General features: G+C 39.0%; 1 protein-coding gene across 6 annotated transcripts in view; it reads right to left on the bottom strand.

Moving 5' to 3' along the window:
* Positions 1–18392, bottom strand: part of RUNX1T1 (RUNX1 partner transcriptional co-repressor 1) — a 114223-nt gene that overhangs the window by 43398 nt on the left and 52433 nt on the right. For all 6 annotated transcript variants that reach the window (XM_068933060.1, XM_068933057.1, XM_009676030.2 and 3 more), the window contains 3 exons: positions 7000–7137; positions 2892–3133; positions 1024–1113 (listed from right to left, as the gene is read on the bottom strand). In XM_068933060.1, the coding sequence (XP_068789161.1) occupies positions 1024–1113; positions 2892–3133; positions 7000–7137 (470 nt within the window). The remainder of the gene's footprint in view (positions 1–1023; positions 1114–2891; positions 3134–6999; positions 7138–18392) is intronic.

Genomic DNA, 18392 nt, shown 5'->3' with positions numbered 1-18392 from the left:
CGTATTCCCTTCCAAAAGAAAGCAACTGGCAATGTACCAAGCTAACAGCTATACTTCCACGTAAAGCCCATCTGACACAGCTAACCAAGAAGGGGAAAAACATGAAAACAAACCTATTGAGGATACTTCCTCAATAGTACTACCTATTGAGTACTTCAGGACAACAGAACAGCTAGCAACACTTACACGCACTGACAAAAATAACACAAGAGGTCCACCCACCCACTGACAATGAAAAACAATGGAACAATAAACAACTCCTCCTCGGGAAAATTCATTTCAGCGGTGAAACTGAAACATAACACAACATGCTCTGAGAACACAACGCTCAATGTTCAGCAATCACTGCAGTTCAGAGGAGGCTCTTACTGGCAGGTGAGGGGCAGAATAGCTTCCCAACTTCAAGGGAGACATAGTTTCCCTGATTCCTACTTCATACGGTAACATGTTGCATTTTATTAATCGACTTTTGAACATGACTTTATCTTTACTTTCTAATAAAAGATGCAAAAATCAGTAGACAGAGTTGCCAGCCATCTTAGGACATCACATTTGTACTGCTGACTTGGAACCACAAGAAAAGGATTCGTCTTTTACTTGTATGGCACTGTCACAGTCTCATTGTGTACTAACAATGATAACTGCACACCAGAGGAGAGCTGGTAGCATCCCTTTGCTTTGGACCATGCAAAGTTTGCAAAAACCTAGCTTTTGGCAAGTACACAGCATTATTTTGCTTTTAATCAAGTCTCAGGACTTGGTGAGTAAAAGCTTCTATACCTACAAAGTAAAAACATAGAACAAACGATTATAAAGTCAGGGAACTGATAGGTCCTATAAATAGCCAGAAACGGTCCCCACACCACCTACTCAAACATAGCTCCATCCACTAAGCAGTGGAAAGAAGCCCTTTAATGTTATTCATTTTCCTGACTCTTTTAAAAAGAAAAACGGTAACACACATCTGTGACCTAGCAACAATATGGTTTGAAATAGTTTCCAGATCACTGAACTGTGCAATACCTTTAAAAATGGGATGACAAAAGGTCGCAGTGGGAAGTTAGTAGCTTCTTGCAGTTTGGAATGAAATTCTTCAATTGTCAAAGTAGAATTCTGTTGAGGAAAAAAAAAATTCTTTCTTGGTGACAAAATAAAGAAAACACTTAGCAAGAGAAACAGAAACCAAAGCACTCCGAAATTGCTTAATAACTCATTCCTGATATTGATAACAGGATAAAAAAAGCATGCTGCTGCATATTAAATTATTACCTTATTAAGATACTCAAAGGAAACCACTAGCATCTCAGCGTTTGGGCTTGCTGCTTAGAGTACCATTCTGAGCTCTCAGGTGCTAAGCATGGAAATATTTTCAAATTTCAAACAGCCATTAAAGCTGCTTTTCTCAACAATTTTTTCATTTTTTATTGGGGCCTCTTGTATTTTTGTTCCCAGTGCAGAAGTGGGAATTAATATACATAAAAATTCACACTCTTTTTAAAGGCATGCTCCTCATAGCTTGAGGAGGAAAAACTGCATTTTGCCTTCTATACTTAACAAGAGAATTGTGTATTAAGTTCTACTCACTGCATCTGTGCAATCCTACAGAAGTCAGTAGGTTGTGTAAGAAAGTCGTTACTGTGTGGCTGAGGGAATAATCATGAAGACAACAGGCTACACGGGTTTAATCAAAGGAATAATGCTGTGATATGTAGAAGTCCCAAAAGAAAAGACCCTAGTTTGCTTCTCAGAGCTCAGATGAAGCTTTGAAAGGTAGAAATCAACTGTAATTAACAATAGGAAAGCACTTTTCATCCGAAAATCTAGGGCAGGTAAATACATCTCCCAAAGCCGTTCTTTACTAATTCACCTTTCCACCAGAACCCTGTGACAAGCAAAGCCACATCAAAAGGGTATTGCGGATAGGGCAGCAACGGCAGAGCAGGATCTCCTGAAGTTACACTGGCTACACTACACTTCCTTTTACACAGATCCAAGTTAAGGGGCGCTCATCACTTGCATTTAGTATTTTGCGAAGATGTAAGTGGAGGACACCTGAGCCCTAGTATTCAACAGTGCTGGCAGTCTTTGCTCCCAGTGAAGTCAATGGCGACTGCAGCTGCTCAGAACAGATGTAAATTAGTCTACCACAACAGCACTTTTTCCTGGTACATCTAATTACTACCGAAAGAGGTGCATGGGAGAGGACAATGTCTTCCAGAGACAGGACTTGACTGGGAACAAAGAGTCTTGGGCCAGATTCACTACAGTTTGCCTGTAAAACAGCAGCACAGCTTGAAAGATGTAGAGAAGAAGAGTCAGAAATTATCATTCATATATACAATTACATGAAGATGATCTTATCAATAATGTGTCGTATAGAGCAGCATTACCCCATCAAGTCCCTCACAGCTGGATTCAATGAATACTGAGAAAAGACTTTCAACTGTGGTTATACTCCAAGCAGGTATTCAGCTCATCCTTTCCAGCAGCATTCTGCCACTGCATATACAGGGCAGTCTCCCTTCCCCAAGTCAAATAAACCAGGAAAGTCAAAACATTTTTTATTATAGTACATATTTCGAGCTGTGTCTACATTAGGGGTGCTGCCAGTATAGAATGGAAACGCTCTCACACCATCATGGCATAATACCATACTGGCAAAGGAGTCTAGTCTATATCTGGTTAAGAATAGCTGCCACTTACTGACAGCTAGTCAAGTTGCTTATGTTAGCTCGGTGGCAAGAGCCAGTACTCAATTCTCACGTTTGGTATCTTCCAAGTACAATACACGCAGTGTATGCAACCCACACTTTTATATAATAAACATGTCAAACGCAAAAGAGGGAAAAGGAGAGAAAAAGATCACAGTTATTATATCGTTTTTTGCTTACCACAAGTCCTAGCACAAGGGTACGCACTCTCTCCCCAATCTCTGGTGAAATGTCATTGCCAAACTGCTGTAAGGTTGTAAGAAATCTCTTCAGTTTGCTGAGTTGCCTAGCTCCACAAGCTGGCGGTAACTGCTGGTTAGCCAGAGAAGAGGAAGAGGAAGAGGATGGCCCATTGCTAAAGCCGTTAGGAGGAGATGGAGCTCCATTTAACGCTGTTGGTGAATGGCTAGTGCCATTGGTTACTGAAAGAAAAAGACAGAAGGGAAGATAAAACAGAGAGAGAGGAAAAAAGAGAGAGAGAGAGAGAGAGAGAGAAGACAGAGGGGAAAATCCATCAGCTTATGTTTTCTGTGCTTGACCTCAAAATTAATTAAGTTGCATGATCAAAGATAATTAAGCCTTGTGACAGAGTGACACTCTGCAGCTCATGTCTACTTCACAGTAGCTGGTACTAAACAGCTTTTGGATGGGAACTAACAGTAGCCGCTAGTCACGCAGCCCCCCAAAGTGCTTCTGGACCTGAAAAACATCATTTGAATACCAGTCTTCTGTCAGAGGATTAAAAAGAAAGAGCGCACACAAGCGCGAGCGCATATCTGCTCGGAAACAAAAACAATTGCTTTTTGGGCTGGAAAAAAATGTACAGACATATTTCATGAAGCCTCAGTTTATCTCTGAATATTTTTACTGGTGTTTTGTACACACAACTGACAGCTGTGTTTATAAAACAGGACTTTCACGTTTTAGCCTTACAGCACCCGATGAGAAGGCTATTTTTTTCTGATACAGACTTCCTAGCTGCTAACATATGGAACACGCTAAGTTGTTTGTGCAGGTACAAATAGTGCCACGTTTGCTGTGGACTGAAGCCTTTTTAGCCTTGCAGCTAAGGCACCAGGCCTGAGGAGAAGACTATAGAGAAGATTTCTCAGAAACTTCCTGGGAGACCACGAGGAAATCACTTGTTTTTGATGTGTCAATACAGTATGTACCTCTGAAACAGATAAGGAAAGTGTTTCCCTCCTATTGTAAGGCTGTTGTGGGAATAACTGTATCTAAAGTACTAAGTATTCAGAATTTATGACAATGAGATTCATGCAGGTATACTGAGGATAATAACAGACAGTTTTTGGCAGCCAATTTAGTTCGCTCCAGAAAAGAAGAGAGCATCAAGCTGAGGACATCTTTTCCCACATAGGTTACCTGGAACAGGATCAGTCAGACATACTCTGCTGAAGTCATTTGAGTCTGGCTAGTTCAAATGGTAGAGAACGGCAAGAAAAAAGATCAGTCCCTACAAGCAAGAATGAACCGATACACTCCCAGGTATGGATGCACACAGCAAATGGCTGTACCCGGCATCCAGCTTTGCTCAGCTGACCGTTATCCTGGAGAAATTTGATGATTTCTGTTCAAAAGGGTCACTCAGGTTCCAGCCTTCAATAAGAACCCATGTTTTTATATTATCACTCACCTATACAACTTCCTCCTCTCCTCTAAACCACAGAGAGACCTGAATGCATCCCAAAAAAGCACAAAAAATAAGGGACTGACCTGCTATCAGAAGGACAGAATAGCAGTAGACTAAAGTTCCTTTCTGTTTAAAAGCATATCCATGGTAAGCTAGCACCATAAAGAGCTCCCTGTGTTTCTTAACGACTGGCGTCTCTGAAGCTAAACATCCCTTTCTCTTTGTTACTTTCTCCAAAACTCATCTTTCCTTTTAGATAGCAACTCCTATTATTAAATTTAAATTACTATGACAATCCTTTTAAAGGCGTTTTTGCCCAAGTGATTGAAGTTCCATTCTGTGGGTGCTACAGAAAGTGGCTGTCTGAGCCCTGTCTACTTTGTGACTGGTTTTTATCCTGGTTTTTGATTCCCTGCTCCAGTTGTGTGGGCTGGGGAAACAAGATGGAGAAAGCAGAAAGAGAAAAAATCTGGCCTGAAGAAGTTCAGCTCCACGTGTAGCTCCAAGCTATGCTTTCTGAGCACTGTAGTAGAGTGATATGTCTGAGTAAACAAACATCATCATTGCAAGGAACTTGTACAGCCAAAAACGATCACATCATGAACCTAGTAAATGAGGATTAGGAAAAATAGGGATATGCCATGCTCTAGCATCACACAATACGACAACTCAGCCCCCATTGCTGGGCTGTCCTAGGCAGAGGGTTTACCAGCTATAATCAAGAAAGCACAGAACAGCAGCGTTCATTACCTAGGATAAATATGAGGAGGAAAAAGGCAGGCAAAAATTCTCCCACAACAAAAGAAATTAAGAAATACTTCTCAAATGCAACTTTTCTAAACAGAATTAAAAAGTTTTTCAAAAGTCCACCCCATACTAAGGGCTTTACCTCTTTCTTTATAATGTCTGAATTTGCCAACTGGCAATCTACGTTATTTAAAAAAATACAGCTAGGTTAGTAGTAAAACAGAATTTAGCATTTAAAATTTCAACAAACTAACATTTTTTATAGTTTAATAGTCTAAAACAAAGAAAACAAGTATACTCTTGACCAGAGAGAATAAGTACGCTCCTTCTTAGCCTACAGGCATTCTTTGCCGTAGTAATAATAAATGTGACAGACATTCATACAGAACTGACTGCTTACTATATAAGCTGGAATTGCTGTGGCCAAACTTCAAAATCTGACAGGTTAAAAGGCATTTAAAATTAGTAAAAGACTTCATATAAACAGCCCCTAAAAAGCAGCTATGGTTCACACGTCTTCCAAAGTGCAGAACCCAATCAAATAAACCATCATCCAGAAATCTTACATGTACACCGAGGATTACAAGAGTGATTACAGAAAACCTTTGTCCTATTCCTTTCATTATTGCCAAAAGGCATCCTGAATTGTGCAAAAAGCCTCACTCTCAAAAGTGTAATCTGTATGACCCTTATCCTACAAAAACCTAGAATCAATTTAACTTTAGACTAAAGTAGTCCCTAGGATGATTCAGGTGCTGAAATTAAGCAAAACAGACAAATCTTTGCAAAATCAGGGACATTACATTAAATTTGAGCTTATGCAAAGAATTGGCACAAACCCTCCTCACTACACTTCTGTGTAAATCCTCAGGACAGTGTTCCCTGCGATAAGTGATACAAAGGCCTCCAGCTGGCCTTCTGCATAGAGGTGAAGTTTAAATAAGGTGTTTATCTAGACAGCAAAGGGCTCAAAAGACATAGGCAGGACAAACAGAAGATGCTGCAGTCATTCTGTTTAGGTATATGTATTCTACCATTCTAAAAATGTTTTATTTAAGGTGTGAAATGTAAACACATTCTTGTGTTTATACTATTACAAGGCAGCATAGAAGAGACCAAAAAATTTGCTGTTACATCTTGGTAAGAGAGATGTGGATTGTTTCATGACTGTGGAAAGACTAGTCCAGACAACACGCCAAATTCAAATCTCAGTTACACAGACAGAAATGCAGAGCAATTCCATCAAGATCACTAGTTTCTTGTGTGTTTACATCAGTAAGCTGAGACAGAGGTCCAGACCTTACTGATTCAGAGAAGTGGTCACAGGCTAGAAGTCTCAAGGTAAAACAATAAAAGGCCTGTATTTTGAGGTTTGTATCAAAATTAACTAGAAGTCACATGGCACAAATCAGAATTCTTTATTCAGTCATTAGTGGAAGGCAGATAGGTATTTTCTCCATCAATAACCCCCACTTTAAAAATATAAACAAATGCAAAACCTCCAAACAGTTACTACGAAAGTTTCTATACATAAGGAAACAGGATCCTTCAAACAGAATAACAGAACAGCATAATAGATGAGAAGAAAGTTTTCTGTACTTCTGAGAGAAGGACTGATCTGAGCATTAGTGCACGGGAAGTTAGTGATCACTGTTCTTTGATACTGCAGCCAAGCCATCACAGAGATTACCATAACTCGAAGCTGAACATCTTAACAGATTAAGATACATTAATCTGCTGTGCTCTTAGTTTTGCTTAATTACTTTATTGCAGTACAATCAAATGCTGCTCCAGCCATGCCATACTGGTTTCCCTGCACATACTTTTGTTTCTTGCATACAGACAGAATCAAAAAATACGGAACAAAAGGAAAATAATAAGTCTAATTACACGTCGTGGGCGTGAATGAACTGGTTCGTGGAGCTCCTTGGGTAGTGGGAGGAGGTGGCATGGTCGGAGGCGTCAGCCTGGATTGTGTCTTCACATCCACAGGTGAGTCTGGCATTGTGGAATGCTTCTCAGTGCGATCTGCAACACACCACAGGAACACACTGTTTTATTTCCCCACGTACATCCGTTCCGAAAAAAAAGTTAAGAAGCTAGCGCGGGAAGTGAGCCATTTCAGCATCTGCCGCAGAAGATTACACCTGATTATCTACGCCAGGGTGTTCTTTCAAAATTACATCATCTAAACCTTACTTAAGAAGGTGCAACACAGATGGCAAGACCTCATTTGTAGCGGTGCCACATTATCTTTTGTTTTTATTTCTAGCATGTGCAGATGCTACCTCCAAGCACTCCTGGAGCTGCAACAATGCCACCTCACTTCAAGGCTCTAACGTTAGCCAGAAGGAAAAAAGAGATGAAGAGACAGAAAGGTAATAAATCCCCTTACGACAGCTCTTGCAGAACTAAAACCTGAAGCTCTTTAGTACAGGTGAGATATTGGCTGAAGCCAGCTTTTTCCACGTCTCCTCTTTGTAACACCTGCTGCCCTCTTTACCATTTGTCTCTGCATCCAGGAGGAGATACCTATGTTAAACAGTGTGCATCTCCTGGATCACCTCACCACCGTACCCTTGGATGTTTTTACATTTACAAGAAGAATAAAACACACCATACCAAAATGGTAAGTCAATTGCCACACATACATACCAATTAATTATTGTTTTAAATATAGCATTGTCAAATATCTACATTTATACTTTTACAAAATCTGCAAAATAAATAGAAATATACTAAAAAAGAAAAAAGAAAAATAGGAAGGAAACCTAAGAGTTCTCTTGCAACTAAAGATGTAAAGATGCAAGATATCTGGTACAGGAGCTATAGGAATATCTTCTTTTCCAAACCTTTTTTTAAACCTCTGTGTTAAAACTGAAGCAAAAACAGAAAGAAAACTACCATACCTTATGTTTCACTTATCAAGAATAGACAAAACATGATATCATTTACCAGCTGAAAGCAAAATTAAGACTTCTGTAGTCATGCTAGGAGTTTAGTGAGCCATCTTGAGTAAAGATGTAATCCAATTTCGCTTTTAATGGATATCAGTTGAATTCTTCCACTCCTTTTGTGTGTGCAGGGGGGCAGGGTATTTGTTTTACACACTGACCTCTACAAGTCTTCGCAAGCTCTATTAACTCATTTTGCAAAGCAATGAACTGTCAGGACTAGGGGGTAAGTATAAAAATCTATGTTTTTTAACTCAAGACAGTGGCAAAGTCAGCAATGTCCTATAAATTCTGATTCTCAACTGTTGGAAGTGTATTCCTTGTTCTTACTAACAAGATACAAAGTTTACCAAAAAAAAAAAGTCTAAAATTTGACCTGAGAGACAGAGAAATTACAAGCAATGCACACATTTTATAAAGAAAGGGTTTGTTTTAAAGCTCCTCAAAAGACTTAGTTATCAGAATATTTAATAATCGGGGGCGAGGGGCAAAAAGTAACAGTGTCTCGCATATCCCAATCTTTAACTGCTTGAAACTGAGGAAGTATAATAGAGACATAGTCCATAAGCTACTGCAGTTATAAAAGCCTTTGCAGAGCAGCAGAAGATGGTTCATTTTTCAAGGTAAGGGAGTCATTTCAGACAGAATTTAGAGACAGGTTTGCGGAAGATAAGCACTGGAACACCACAAGAACGGCATGAGGGGAATACAGTTACAGAAGTATAGGATTTGCAATGTTGGTCGAAAGTTAATACATCTCATAGCATAGGGAACAGTATCCAAAATTGACTGACTTAAATATTAAGGCTTCTATAGAGACAGGTGAAGTTTGATTTGCAAATCAAGCAATAGTATACTATTACATGCGGAAAAACAAAAGCAAGTTTTGAAAAGTATTCTGTAAAAATTCCTTTCCACATCGCTATACTAAAACATTTAACTCTATATCTGCAACAAGCCATTCATTTAACATAAAGAACTATGAAAACTAGCCTTGAAATGTTAATTGCTTCCTTAATAGCTGAATTCATCTTGCACTCACCTCAACCAACCTCAGCAACAAGGGAATAAATAGCTTTCAGCTCATGTTGCAACAGAGGGAAAGAGGCACAGCAGTGAGCCCAAGCCCTCCTAAATAAAGGCAAATATTTCTGCCATGCCAAGAAAGGAGAGAGAAAGGGAGGCTTGCCAGAGCTGGTGGGGAGATAACAGTGGGAACTGCTGGTCCATCTGGTTTTCATTCTGCTAACACTCACATTGCACTGTTAAGGAAGGCAGTCCAGGTACACAGATTTGAAGCATGTGGGAGCGCAGACACAGGCAGAGAGGAGATGGAGGTGGGTGGAAGAAAGAGTGCGAGAAATCCAACTCCAGTAACAGCCTGCTGCTCACACTGAGCAGGCACAGTCTGTATCCTCCAATTCAGCTGCTGATAACTAAAAGCGATCCTTATCCTGCGACCAGCCACAGCTCGCTCTCCTCTGCTGCTCCCCTACTTCACTTCATTTCAAACTTCAGGTTTGATCAGAAATGAACTCAGATTGGAGGGGAAACTTTTCGGGAAAGCTGACTGTATTTTGTTACTTAAATTGAACACTGTGGTGGGAAACAATGCGTTGGTGACGCCCTCCAATTTTAGATTTTCATTATTTCTACTATGATCTGTTCTTTATTTGCTAGAACAGTGTCTGCAACCTGATTTGCAGATCACTAAAATTATCCATAGAGACCTCTGTACTTTTCATAAAAATCTACTGACATTAGGCTTGAATTACCTTTTATGGACCTCTTAAAAAGAAAAAAAAACTCTACAGACTGTGTCCTTCTGATTGGCCTCTCCGCCTCACAAAGACGTGAAAACCACTACACTGTTATACTCTACACTATATTATACACTATATTCTTAGGCAGCCAGATTTATCTCTAGTTGTCCAGAAGCTCTCTAGCAGTGCTTTCCGTAAGGAGATATAAGGCTCCTTTCAAGCACACCTCAAAACACTTTTGGCCAGGGTACAAGATTATCTTGTCAGAGTCGAGGCTCTCCTTGGAAGAAAAGGGGCTTTTGAAGAAGTACAGCATAAAATGCAAAGCTCTCCCATGTGCTTGGAAGACACACCACGAGCGCTAAGACAGAGCCCAGGAGAACAGCCATCTCTGCTGCAGGCTTTCGCCTCCTACCCTTTAACAGCAAAACTCCTGCAGGAGCCATCCTGCTGTTCCTGCTACTATTTCTCTGCTCCTTACCTCCACTGCAGATGCCCAAACTCCCGAGGAAGCTACTGGGCTTGGAGCACGTGCATACAGCAGCTGCGCACCCACCTCTGTCCCGCCACCCGCAAACGTACAGACCCTCAAAAGCTCTATTTTTCAGAGAAGGATGTCTCAGAGGAGGGAGTGAGGCTGGCGGGGACTGAGCACAAAGCAGAGCCACGGCTGATGAAGTGTTACCAGTTCTTGTGATCTTAAGTCGTGAAGCTTTTAATGTCTGATACTTACCTTAAAACTCCAGCTTCTACAAATGATTATTTTTTTAATTAAAAAGAAATAGAAACAGTTTTGCTTCTAACTACTGAGAAAGAGCCTAAAAATGAGAGCTAAAAGCAAAATGGTATTTAAACTGTATTCATGGGCCAAGTTTCCCTAAACCATGTTATTCCATGAGGGGTCTAATGTACAGACATTTTTCACACAAACGCTGTGGCTATTTAGCTACTTGTACATTCAGAAGTGGTGAGGGTTTGGGAGGGGAAGAAAGAATCCTTTAAGAGGAAGAAACACATCTTTTACTTGTGAAATCCTGCCTGTGCAACATTCCATGTAATTGGCTCCAGTTTTATAAAATAGGTTCACATATCTTGAGCTTTGCCTGAAATTTGTAAGAAAAACAAGAAAACATCCAAAAACTGTTTAATTTCTGGAATTCCAACCACTATTTTTATGCTTTTGTATCAAAACAAACTCTCCATTTGCAAAGCTGGTTCTGATATACTTCCCTTGGAATCTGACATTTTAAACAATAATCCTGAATTATTACAGGCAGACAAAAAGTTTCATACAAACCGTATCTCACACCATCACACACTTCAGAGTGCAGGCTATGTATACAGAGAGAGTAACTTCTTTCAGGTGCAAAGATTTCTTCTACAGAATCCTTCTGAACAGTGACAGAGCTGGGAGGGTTAGCCCAGTTCTCATCAAATGGGGCTGAAACCCAGAGGTCCTCCAAGCTAAAGGGAAAAGGAGACATCTGCAACTCATTCTTCACTGTTCACTGTAATCAATTCAGGATGGAGAGAGATGGTGAAATAATGGGTTAGTCCTAATCCATATACACAACCCTCTGGTGCAGTGAGAGACTTAGAATAAATTCAGAAAATATGTTTCAAGTATGCAGAGATCTATTGCATTTGCTTTGGGTTATATTAAAAAAAATTTTTGAAATATACATTCTTGAATCTACTTTACAGCAAGGAGGGAAGAACTGTGATTTTAACCACAGAAAGTATTTTGCTCCATTTTAAATTAAAGAATGTTGTAAAACCAACTTTAAATTATGATATTTCTTCTGTGGATTTCTTGGTTCATGAAACTGTACTGTTCTTGTCATACACTCAGTTTTTATGGTAGGAGTAATTTTTATCACTATATTTAGCTGTTAGGTGAACATTGATATTTACCATATGCATAGCCAACTTCTGAAGACAAATATGGAAAACACTGAAAGTAAAATGTGCAAGAGCAAGGAGGTGGGCAAAAAGAGATGTGCATGTATTCAAACTGATTTACTTTACGTCCTGTATCCTAAATGATTTACTCCGTTTTTAAAACAAGGCGGTCTTTCATATATGGCAACATTTCAGCTCATGTGGCACGCTTCCAAGTCTAACGCATCAAGGAAAGCTGATGTATGGAACAAAATATGGAATATATAAATACTTTACTGATACCATTTCAATAGCCAATTCAACGTCAAGCATTTCGAGGAGTGGTGTGTTTTCAATTTCCTTTTTTAAATGAAAAAAAGTATGGTATAATATGCTCTGGCATTTATTTTACTTTTAGTTAGCTGCAAACAGTTCCAGATGTATATTCAGGCATGAAAGATTCTTAAAGACGCCCTATGTTGATTGTACAGTACTTACTACTTTTGTGCCAACCCATTAAAAATAAAAATAAAAACTCCAGAATTAAAAGATCCTATTGTCTTGTTTCCTTTAAACTCTCAGAAAGAAATGTATAAACTCTATATATGACATACAGGATTAGAACCTGCCCCCACCTCCCAATTTATATAAATGGAGCCTAAATCTGTGGGACTTAATACTGATGGCGATTAACAATATGGCATTGGTTTAAAATAGTATTTTGATTATTTTCAGAATGATAGTATGGAATTTGCAAGCAGCTAACTACGGATTTTGAGTCACAGCAGTGATGAACTGGAAGACAGAAAACCGCAAGTCCACTGAAGAGGAAAAAATACATAGCTCTTTCATCCATAATGTTATCACTCTACAGTCAGTAAATAACCTGCCCTCCTTTAAATTTTCATTTGAAGTTAGTAACTGAGACACATGGCAACGAGCTTGTCTTCAGTTGCAATGCGATGGCTGTGGCAACCGAGAACTCCTATCAGACCTGTCACTACCCAGAGCATGGCAATAAATTGAGGATGGGAGAAGAATGTCTTAGACCAGGTTTACAGGGAACTATGTTAGAAGGTATCGGCCTTGGCTGAAAAGGATTTGCTTATGAATGTGTGGTATTAGTCTAATACAGACTGTGGAGCCAACCCACCCCAGACACTATATTCCTGCGAAAAACTGGAAGTCCTACAATTCAGCCATAAAATACCACATTTGGACAACTTCACTGCAGACTCTCCCAGTAAAGCATGCTTCAAATTTGTTTTGAGACTGGTTCAGCCTTCATTCCATTCATTTCTCTTGACTTTTCTTTAACAAATAAATAATAAACAAGAACACCATGGGTGTTTTTGTGCTACAAACAACTGACCACAAACAGGCATAATATAGACATAACGTTTTAACAGCTCTTGATGCATTTATACTATTAGCCTAGAAACAAAACATCACCCTGTTTCCAGTTCTCTGGCGAATTTTTACTCCCAACGCAGTTCTCAGAACAGCAGGATGAAGAAGTAGCTCACACATTCAGACTCAGTCTCTTGCCACAAAACATGAGCCCTGCAAGTTCCCCTTGAGGAAGCAGTATGTATGTGAGGCAAGTGATGGAAGTCAGCAACTCAGTTTGCAAGATGACATAACATTTTGCTACATCGTTAGCATTATACATATGAAGCTCGTATACCAAAGATGACCCTTTTGCAAGAGCAATGTTAACAGCTTTGCTATGATTTTATCCTGGTTCTTCTCTGCTCAGATAGTTGAACATTTCATATCACCAGCTATTCTTGAAAATAAATGAGAGCACATTCAGTTTATCCTTTTCTTCTCATTTTATATGCAGAAGCTAGCAGAAATTCTGCATCCTGGGAGTTCACTAAAGTTATCTTGGGCTAGGTTATCAGAGACTTTCTTCAAATGTACTAAAAAAAGCAATGAGAATAATGCAATTTCTGCTCTGTCTCTCAAAAGCTCAAAAGGATTTTTGTTATACTGTCTCCCAGCTCTACTAGGAAGAATTTGTGAATTATGTAACCTAGGTGAATGATCGACTATGCTTTGGGTCATATCCTTGATTCATAATGGGATCTTGACTGGTCATACTATCATGACAACTAATACACAAAGTAAACCACTATTTATAATTGCAAGTCTAGGACAAGAACATGTTTTGAATAGTTAACGCATTTAAATTCTCAAAGGGTGCTCACTGCCAAAAAAAAAAAGTGTGTGCCATGCTTGTGGCCTAGCAATTGAAAGCTAGATAGTTACACATATTATAAAATAAGTAATACATGGGCCAGTCTCAGAGTAGAGACAAAAATGTTATGGCTTGGTTTTGCTTGGACATATTATTTTCTCCTAAAAGAAATAAACTTGTCTTACCATATAATTTCATACAAAAAAGGAAAATGAATCACAAAAAAGAATTTGTTTTCCCTCTCAATTAACAAGCTGACACATGTTGATAGTTTAAAAACTTTCCTAAATTCACTGTTAAGTATTTAATAATTAAAGACTTAATCCTGTCAGAATGGTACTCTTTTTTTTTTCTTTTTTGGACGAGTTTTTCACCCTTCCTCCTCTCTGGCCTTGCAAATTTTACCATGCAATACTGCTTTAAAATACAAAGTAAGGTAAGGAAGAAGGGGGAGGCATTCATTCTAAATCTAGATCAGCTAGTACCATAACAGTTTATAAAACATTTCAGCAGGAACAGACTAGCAAAATAAGGGCCAGATAGTGGCAGCTGCTCTACGTTTCAATAAACCCACCAAAAATATAGCCTACAAATTCCCTTGTCATAGCTGAATAAATACTGGTTGGCCTGTACTGAAGGTGAAGACAATGGAGATTTATTCTAAATACCCCACCATGCATCATAAAAATGCCTATAAATACATGCATGTATAACTAATGCAATTAATAAGCAAATACTCCCACAATTATTATTTAAATATTCTTTTCCAAAACACTGTTTCCTGGGTCTTTTCTAACTGTCACTGTTGACAAACTCCCAAAGTAAGAACCATGTGTTTTAAGTGTTTTTTAAGTGATATAACAGGAACTATTACTACTACTTCAAAAACCAGACCACCAAACACTGAGGTCCAGATCAGATGAAGAAGAGATGCACACTGTCTCCAGCACGCAAAACTGAAGGTTGGAATACAGTCAGAACACGAGCTGGCCAAATCTGCTCCCTGGTCTCTCCTACAAGGTAGGGAGGAGACAATTCCTCCACAGAATCACAGACTAGGTAGGGCTGGAAGGGGTCTCTGGAGATGGTCTGCTCCATGCCCCCTGCTCAAGTAGGGTCACCTAGAGCTGGTTGTCCAGGACCCTGTCCAGATGGCTTTCCAATATCTCCATGGATTGGTACTCAATAACCATTCTGGGCAACCTGTCCAGTGTTCAGTCACCCCCTACATTAGGAAACATGCTCTTCACTTCTCATATGCTTATAAAGGAAACCACAGGGGAGTTTTGAGATGTGGTTTCACAGAGTCTCACCTACCACCTAGCAATAATTCATTTCCTTTTTACACTAACTTCCGTGGAAGATCTACCCTTGTAAGGACTGCACGTTATTTGATAAATGACGATGAATTTAGAGTGATATTTAAGAAAATTAAATGTCATCAGCATCAAATTAGTATTGTTTGTACACTCTTACATACTCAACCATACATAGTACGCATGACATTCCCACCAGCAGCAGGAAAAAGAATAAAACATTTTCTCTCCCAGCACCAATTACAATTTCCAGACTAGCTCTCCAAAAGGAATATTTATAAATATGTTTTTAATCCAAAGTTTATAAGGTCCTAAATTAACAGTAAGTAGTTTGTTACACACAGCTAAAAGTCTGAAGCAAAATAATATGAATCCCCTGTTTTTTAATGCACTCATGCAATATTAAAAATGTAGTGTAATACATAGCTGCACTCATTTTAGAAAAGTCCTAAGAGAGTGCTGATACCAGTATTCCATTAGATTTAAATAGAATTGAAGTCTCTTGTACAATTTCAGAGTAGATATAATAATCTAAAATAAGTTATTTAGATTCAGGACAACATTAGGTGTTAAATTATTCTGCCAGTGAAAAGTTATTACGGCTGCACATTTAAAAGCCATCATTTATATTTATAAAGCATGTCAGAAGTCCTTTAAGCTCATAAAAAATCATATACGGGGGTAGGAAGGTGACACTTTTACATGGTTAGACATCTGAAAAGATGATATAGGGACTACCGAGAAGGTAATGGATATACATCTCAGTCTGTTTATTTAAACAGAAGACTTCATCAATGCACTTTATCAAAGTAGCTTATGAATGCAGAAGTCATGATCCTGTAAAGCCTAACGTCGGCTACTCCAGGAAAGACAACTCTACACTTTGTGGACCAAGCTCTAAAATCCCCGTTCCATCAGACTGTGCAATTTTTGCCACCCAAGAACCTAATTTTTCACTGGGATATTTCAAGGAATGAAAAGTTTGTTCCATTACGCCAAACATGTAGGCCTGGAGAGCAAAAACTTACATGTAAGACAGAGGGCACAGGCAGCCAAAGCACAAACTTCCTCTCAATAGCAAATGGCATTCCTATGCCAAGAAGGCTGCCTAATTTCCACCATCTAACAAAGACAGCTACATTAGGAGACCAGACTCCCTATATAATCAGTGAAAAGAAGGAAGAGTTAGCACCTCTAACTTATCAACTCCTAAGGCTGCTCCATCAGATGGTATAAAAATTCCCGTACAGACATAGATCCTTTGTCTCTTGAAGACCAGAAACGTTCAGACTGCTCTAACAGTGTGGGACAAGGTGGTGCACATGTGAATCACTGATTCTCACCTAGATGAATTCAGTCTCTAGGCATACTAATTTCTTGATCTATATTCAGGCAGCCAGACAGCTATTAATCTACCAGTGAAAAATACATGCTGAAACATATTTTCTCCCAGAAACCCTCAGGTGCTGCCATTGTTACTCTCTTACTATCGCTACTACTGACAGAAAAATGAAACTATTGTCTTTTTCCCTATGCCAGTATTACACACTGACAATCTCTAAGTAGTGCAATTCATTACCCTAATCAGTACTTCGACATTTGTGGAAATACACACTTTGGAAGACTATCATTTCACATCATCAAATGATGCCATTAAAGACATCTTGTGTTTACATGACTGACTGTCTAGACAGAGTGTGAGAAAATGCTCATTATTAGTTACAAGTCAGTTCCTCCTAGATGCTGCATATCACACCAACTGTGTTTTATTTTGGGCACTGGATCACACCTGAAAGCAGCAATGGAGGGTGAGGGTGAAGGGGGAAATTCTCAGAAAGTTCACATGACATTAAGACTCTCAATCTCAAATACTTTCTCAGATGAGAAAGTAATACTTATTTTCAAATGAACTCATAAGCAATTAGCAAAAGCCAAGTGCATATTTCAAGTCAGTTGTCTGGCCTAACCCATCATGGGTGTACTTAACTGTTAAAAGGAAAGAGGCACATAAAAGAAGATGGAAAGGAAAGAAACTTATATATATTACACCAGTGCAAAATCAGAATAACACTCCTCTAAAGTCAGTGAAGTCACATTTTTACACCGGCCCAGAAAGCAGGTTAGCTCACCCAAGCGGGGTACTGGGTCAGCCCTTTAGGCCCCGATCCCAGAGCGACTCGGGAACACGTACCTAACTTGAGATGCTGCAAAAGACTGCAGGAAAATCAATGAGACTATTCACAGGGCAAACAATTACGTACATCTTTTCCAGACCTTAAAACCATCACAGGAGTTTAGTCTTGCATAATGAACTTTAAAATTTCCTTCCTGTAAAGTATCTTTTCTTGTTTTTAATTTTAAATAACAGACAGCAAAAAAAGTACACACAATTGAAGCCTGAACTGAAAAAAAATCAATAATTATTACAGAAACCATAGAAAATACAAGTGAAATCTTAAACAATTTCAGATATCGTAAGTATTGCCACGCTTGGCAGTTGTACAAAACATGCTTTATTTCATGGTGAGAAGATTCAAATGGAATGCATTCCTTTTTACAAAAAATACATAAAAGCAAAGGTTTCTAGATTTCTAGAACTTGTACTCACTTTCATCAAGCCAGCTAAACTGCTATTCCAACATAGCAATTTAATATTGACCTTTTTGGATCTGTACCACTTCTGTGGCTTACTTATACACATATGTGAGTGTATATATTTATATATACTTTTAATCAAGTTTGACTTACTTGATTTTGTATATAAAAATACTAAGGGTGAATTTTTCTGAAATTCTGCTTCAGACAAAGTGTAAGACATAGTCTTCAATTACACTGAAGGGAGTGTTAAATGGAGGGGAAACTGCAGGGCTAAAAGTCAGACACCAGAGAGAAACCACTCAATGCTACAAGTGCAAGAGAAATATTGACAAAGTAAAGAAGCCTGGTGCATTTGAACTCCAAACGCTCGATGTGAATGCACTTAACCCTTGGCGATATGGTAAGTTTTCCTGTACATGCTATCCTTATGAGAAGCAGATTTAACTCTATGCTATGGGAACAGAGGGGTCCTCACCGCACATTTGGCCTATCGTCCTGACAACGGCCCCCATGGGTCTATTCACATATGTATCGTTTGCCTCATTGAGAGGCAGATTAACCAGAAGAG

The sequence above is a fragment of the Struthio camelus genome, chromosome 2 (assembly GCF_040807025.1).
Source record: "Struthio camelus isolate bStrCam1 chromosome 2, bStrCam1.hap1, whole genome shotgun sequence".
NCBI lineage: Eukaryota > Metazoa > Chordata > Aves > Struthioniformes > Struthionidae > Struthio > Struthio camelus.
The sequence above is the reverse complement of the archived record's forward strand: the minus strand, read 5'-3'. Positions and strand labels throughout refer to the sequence as shown.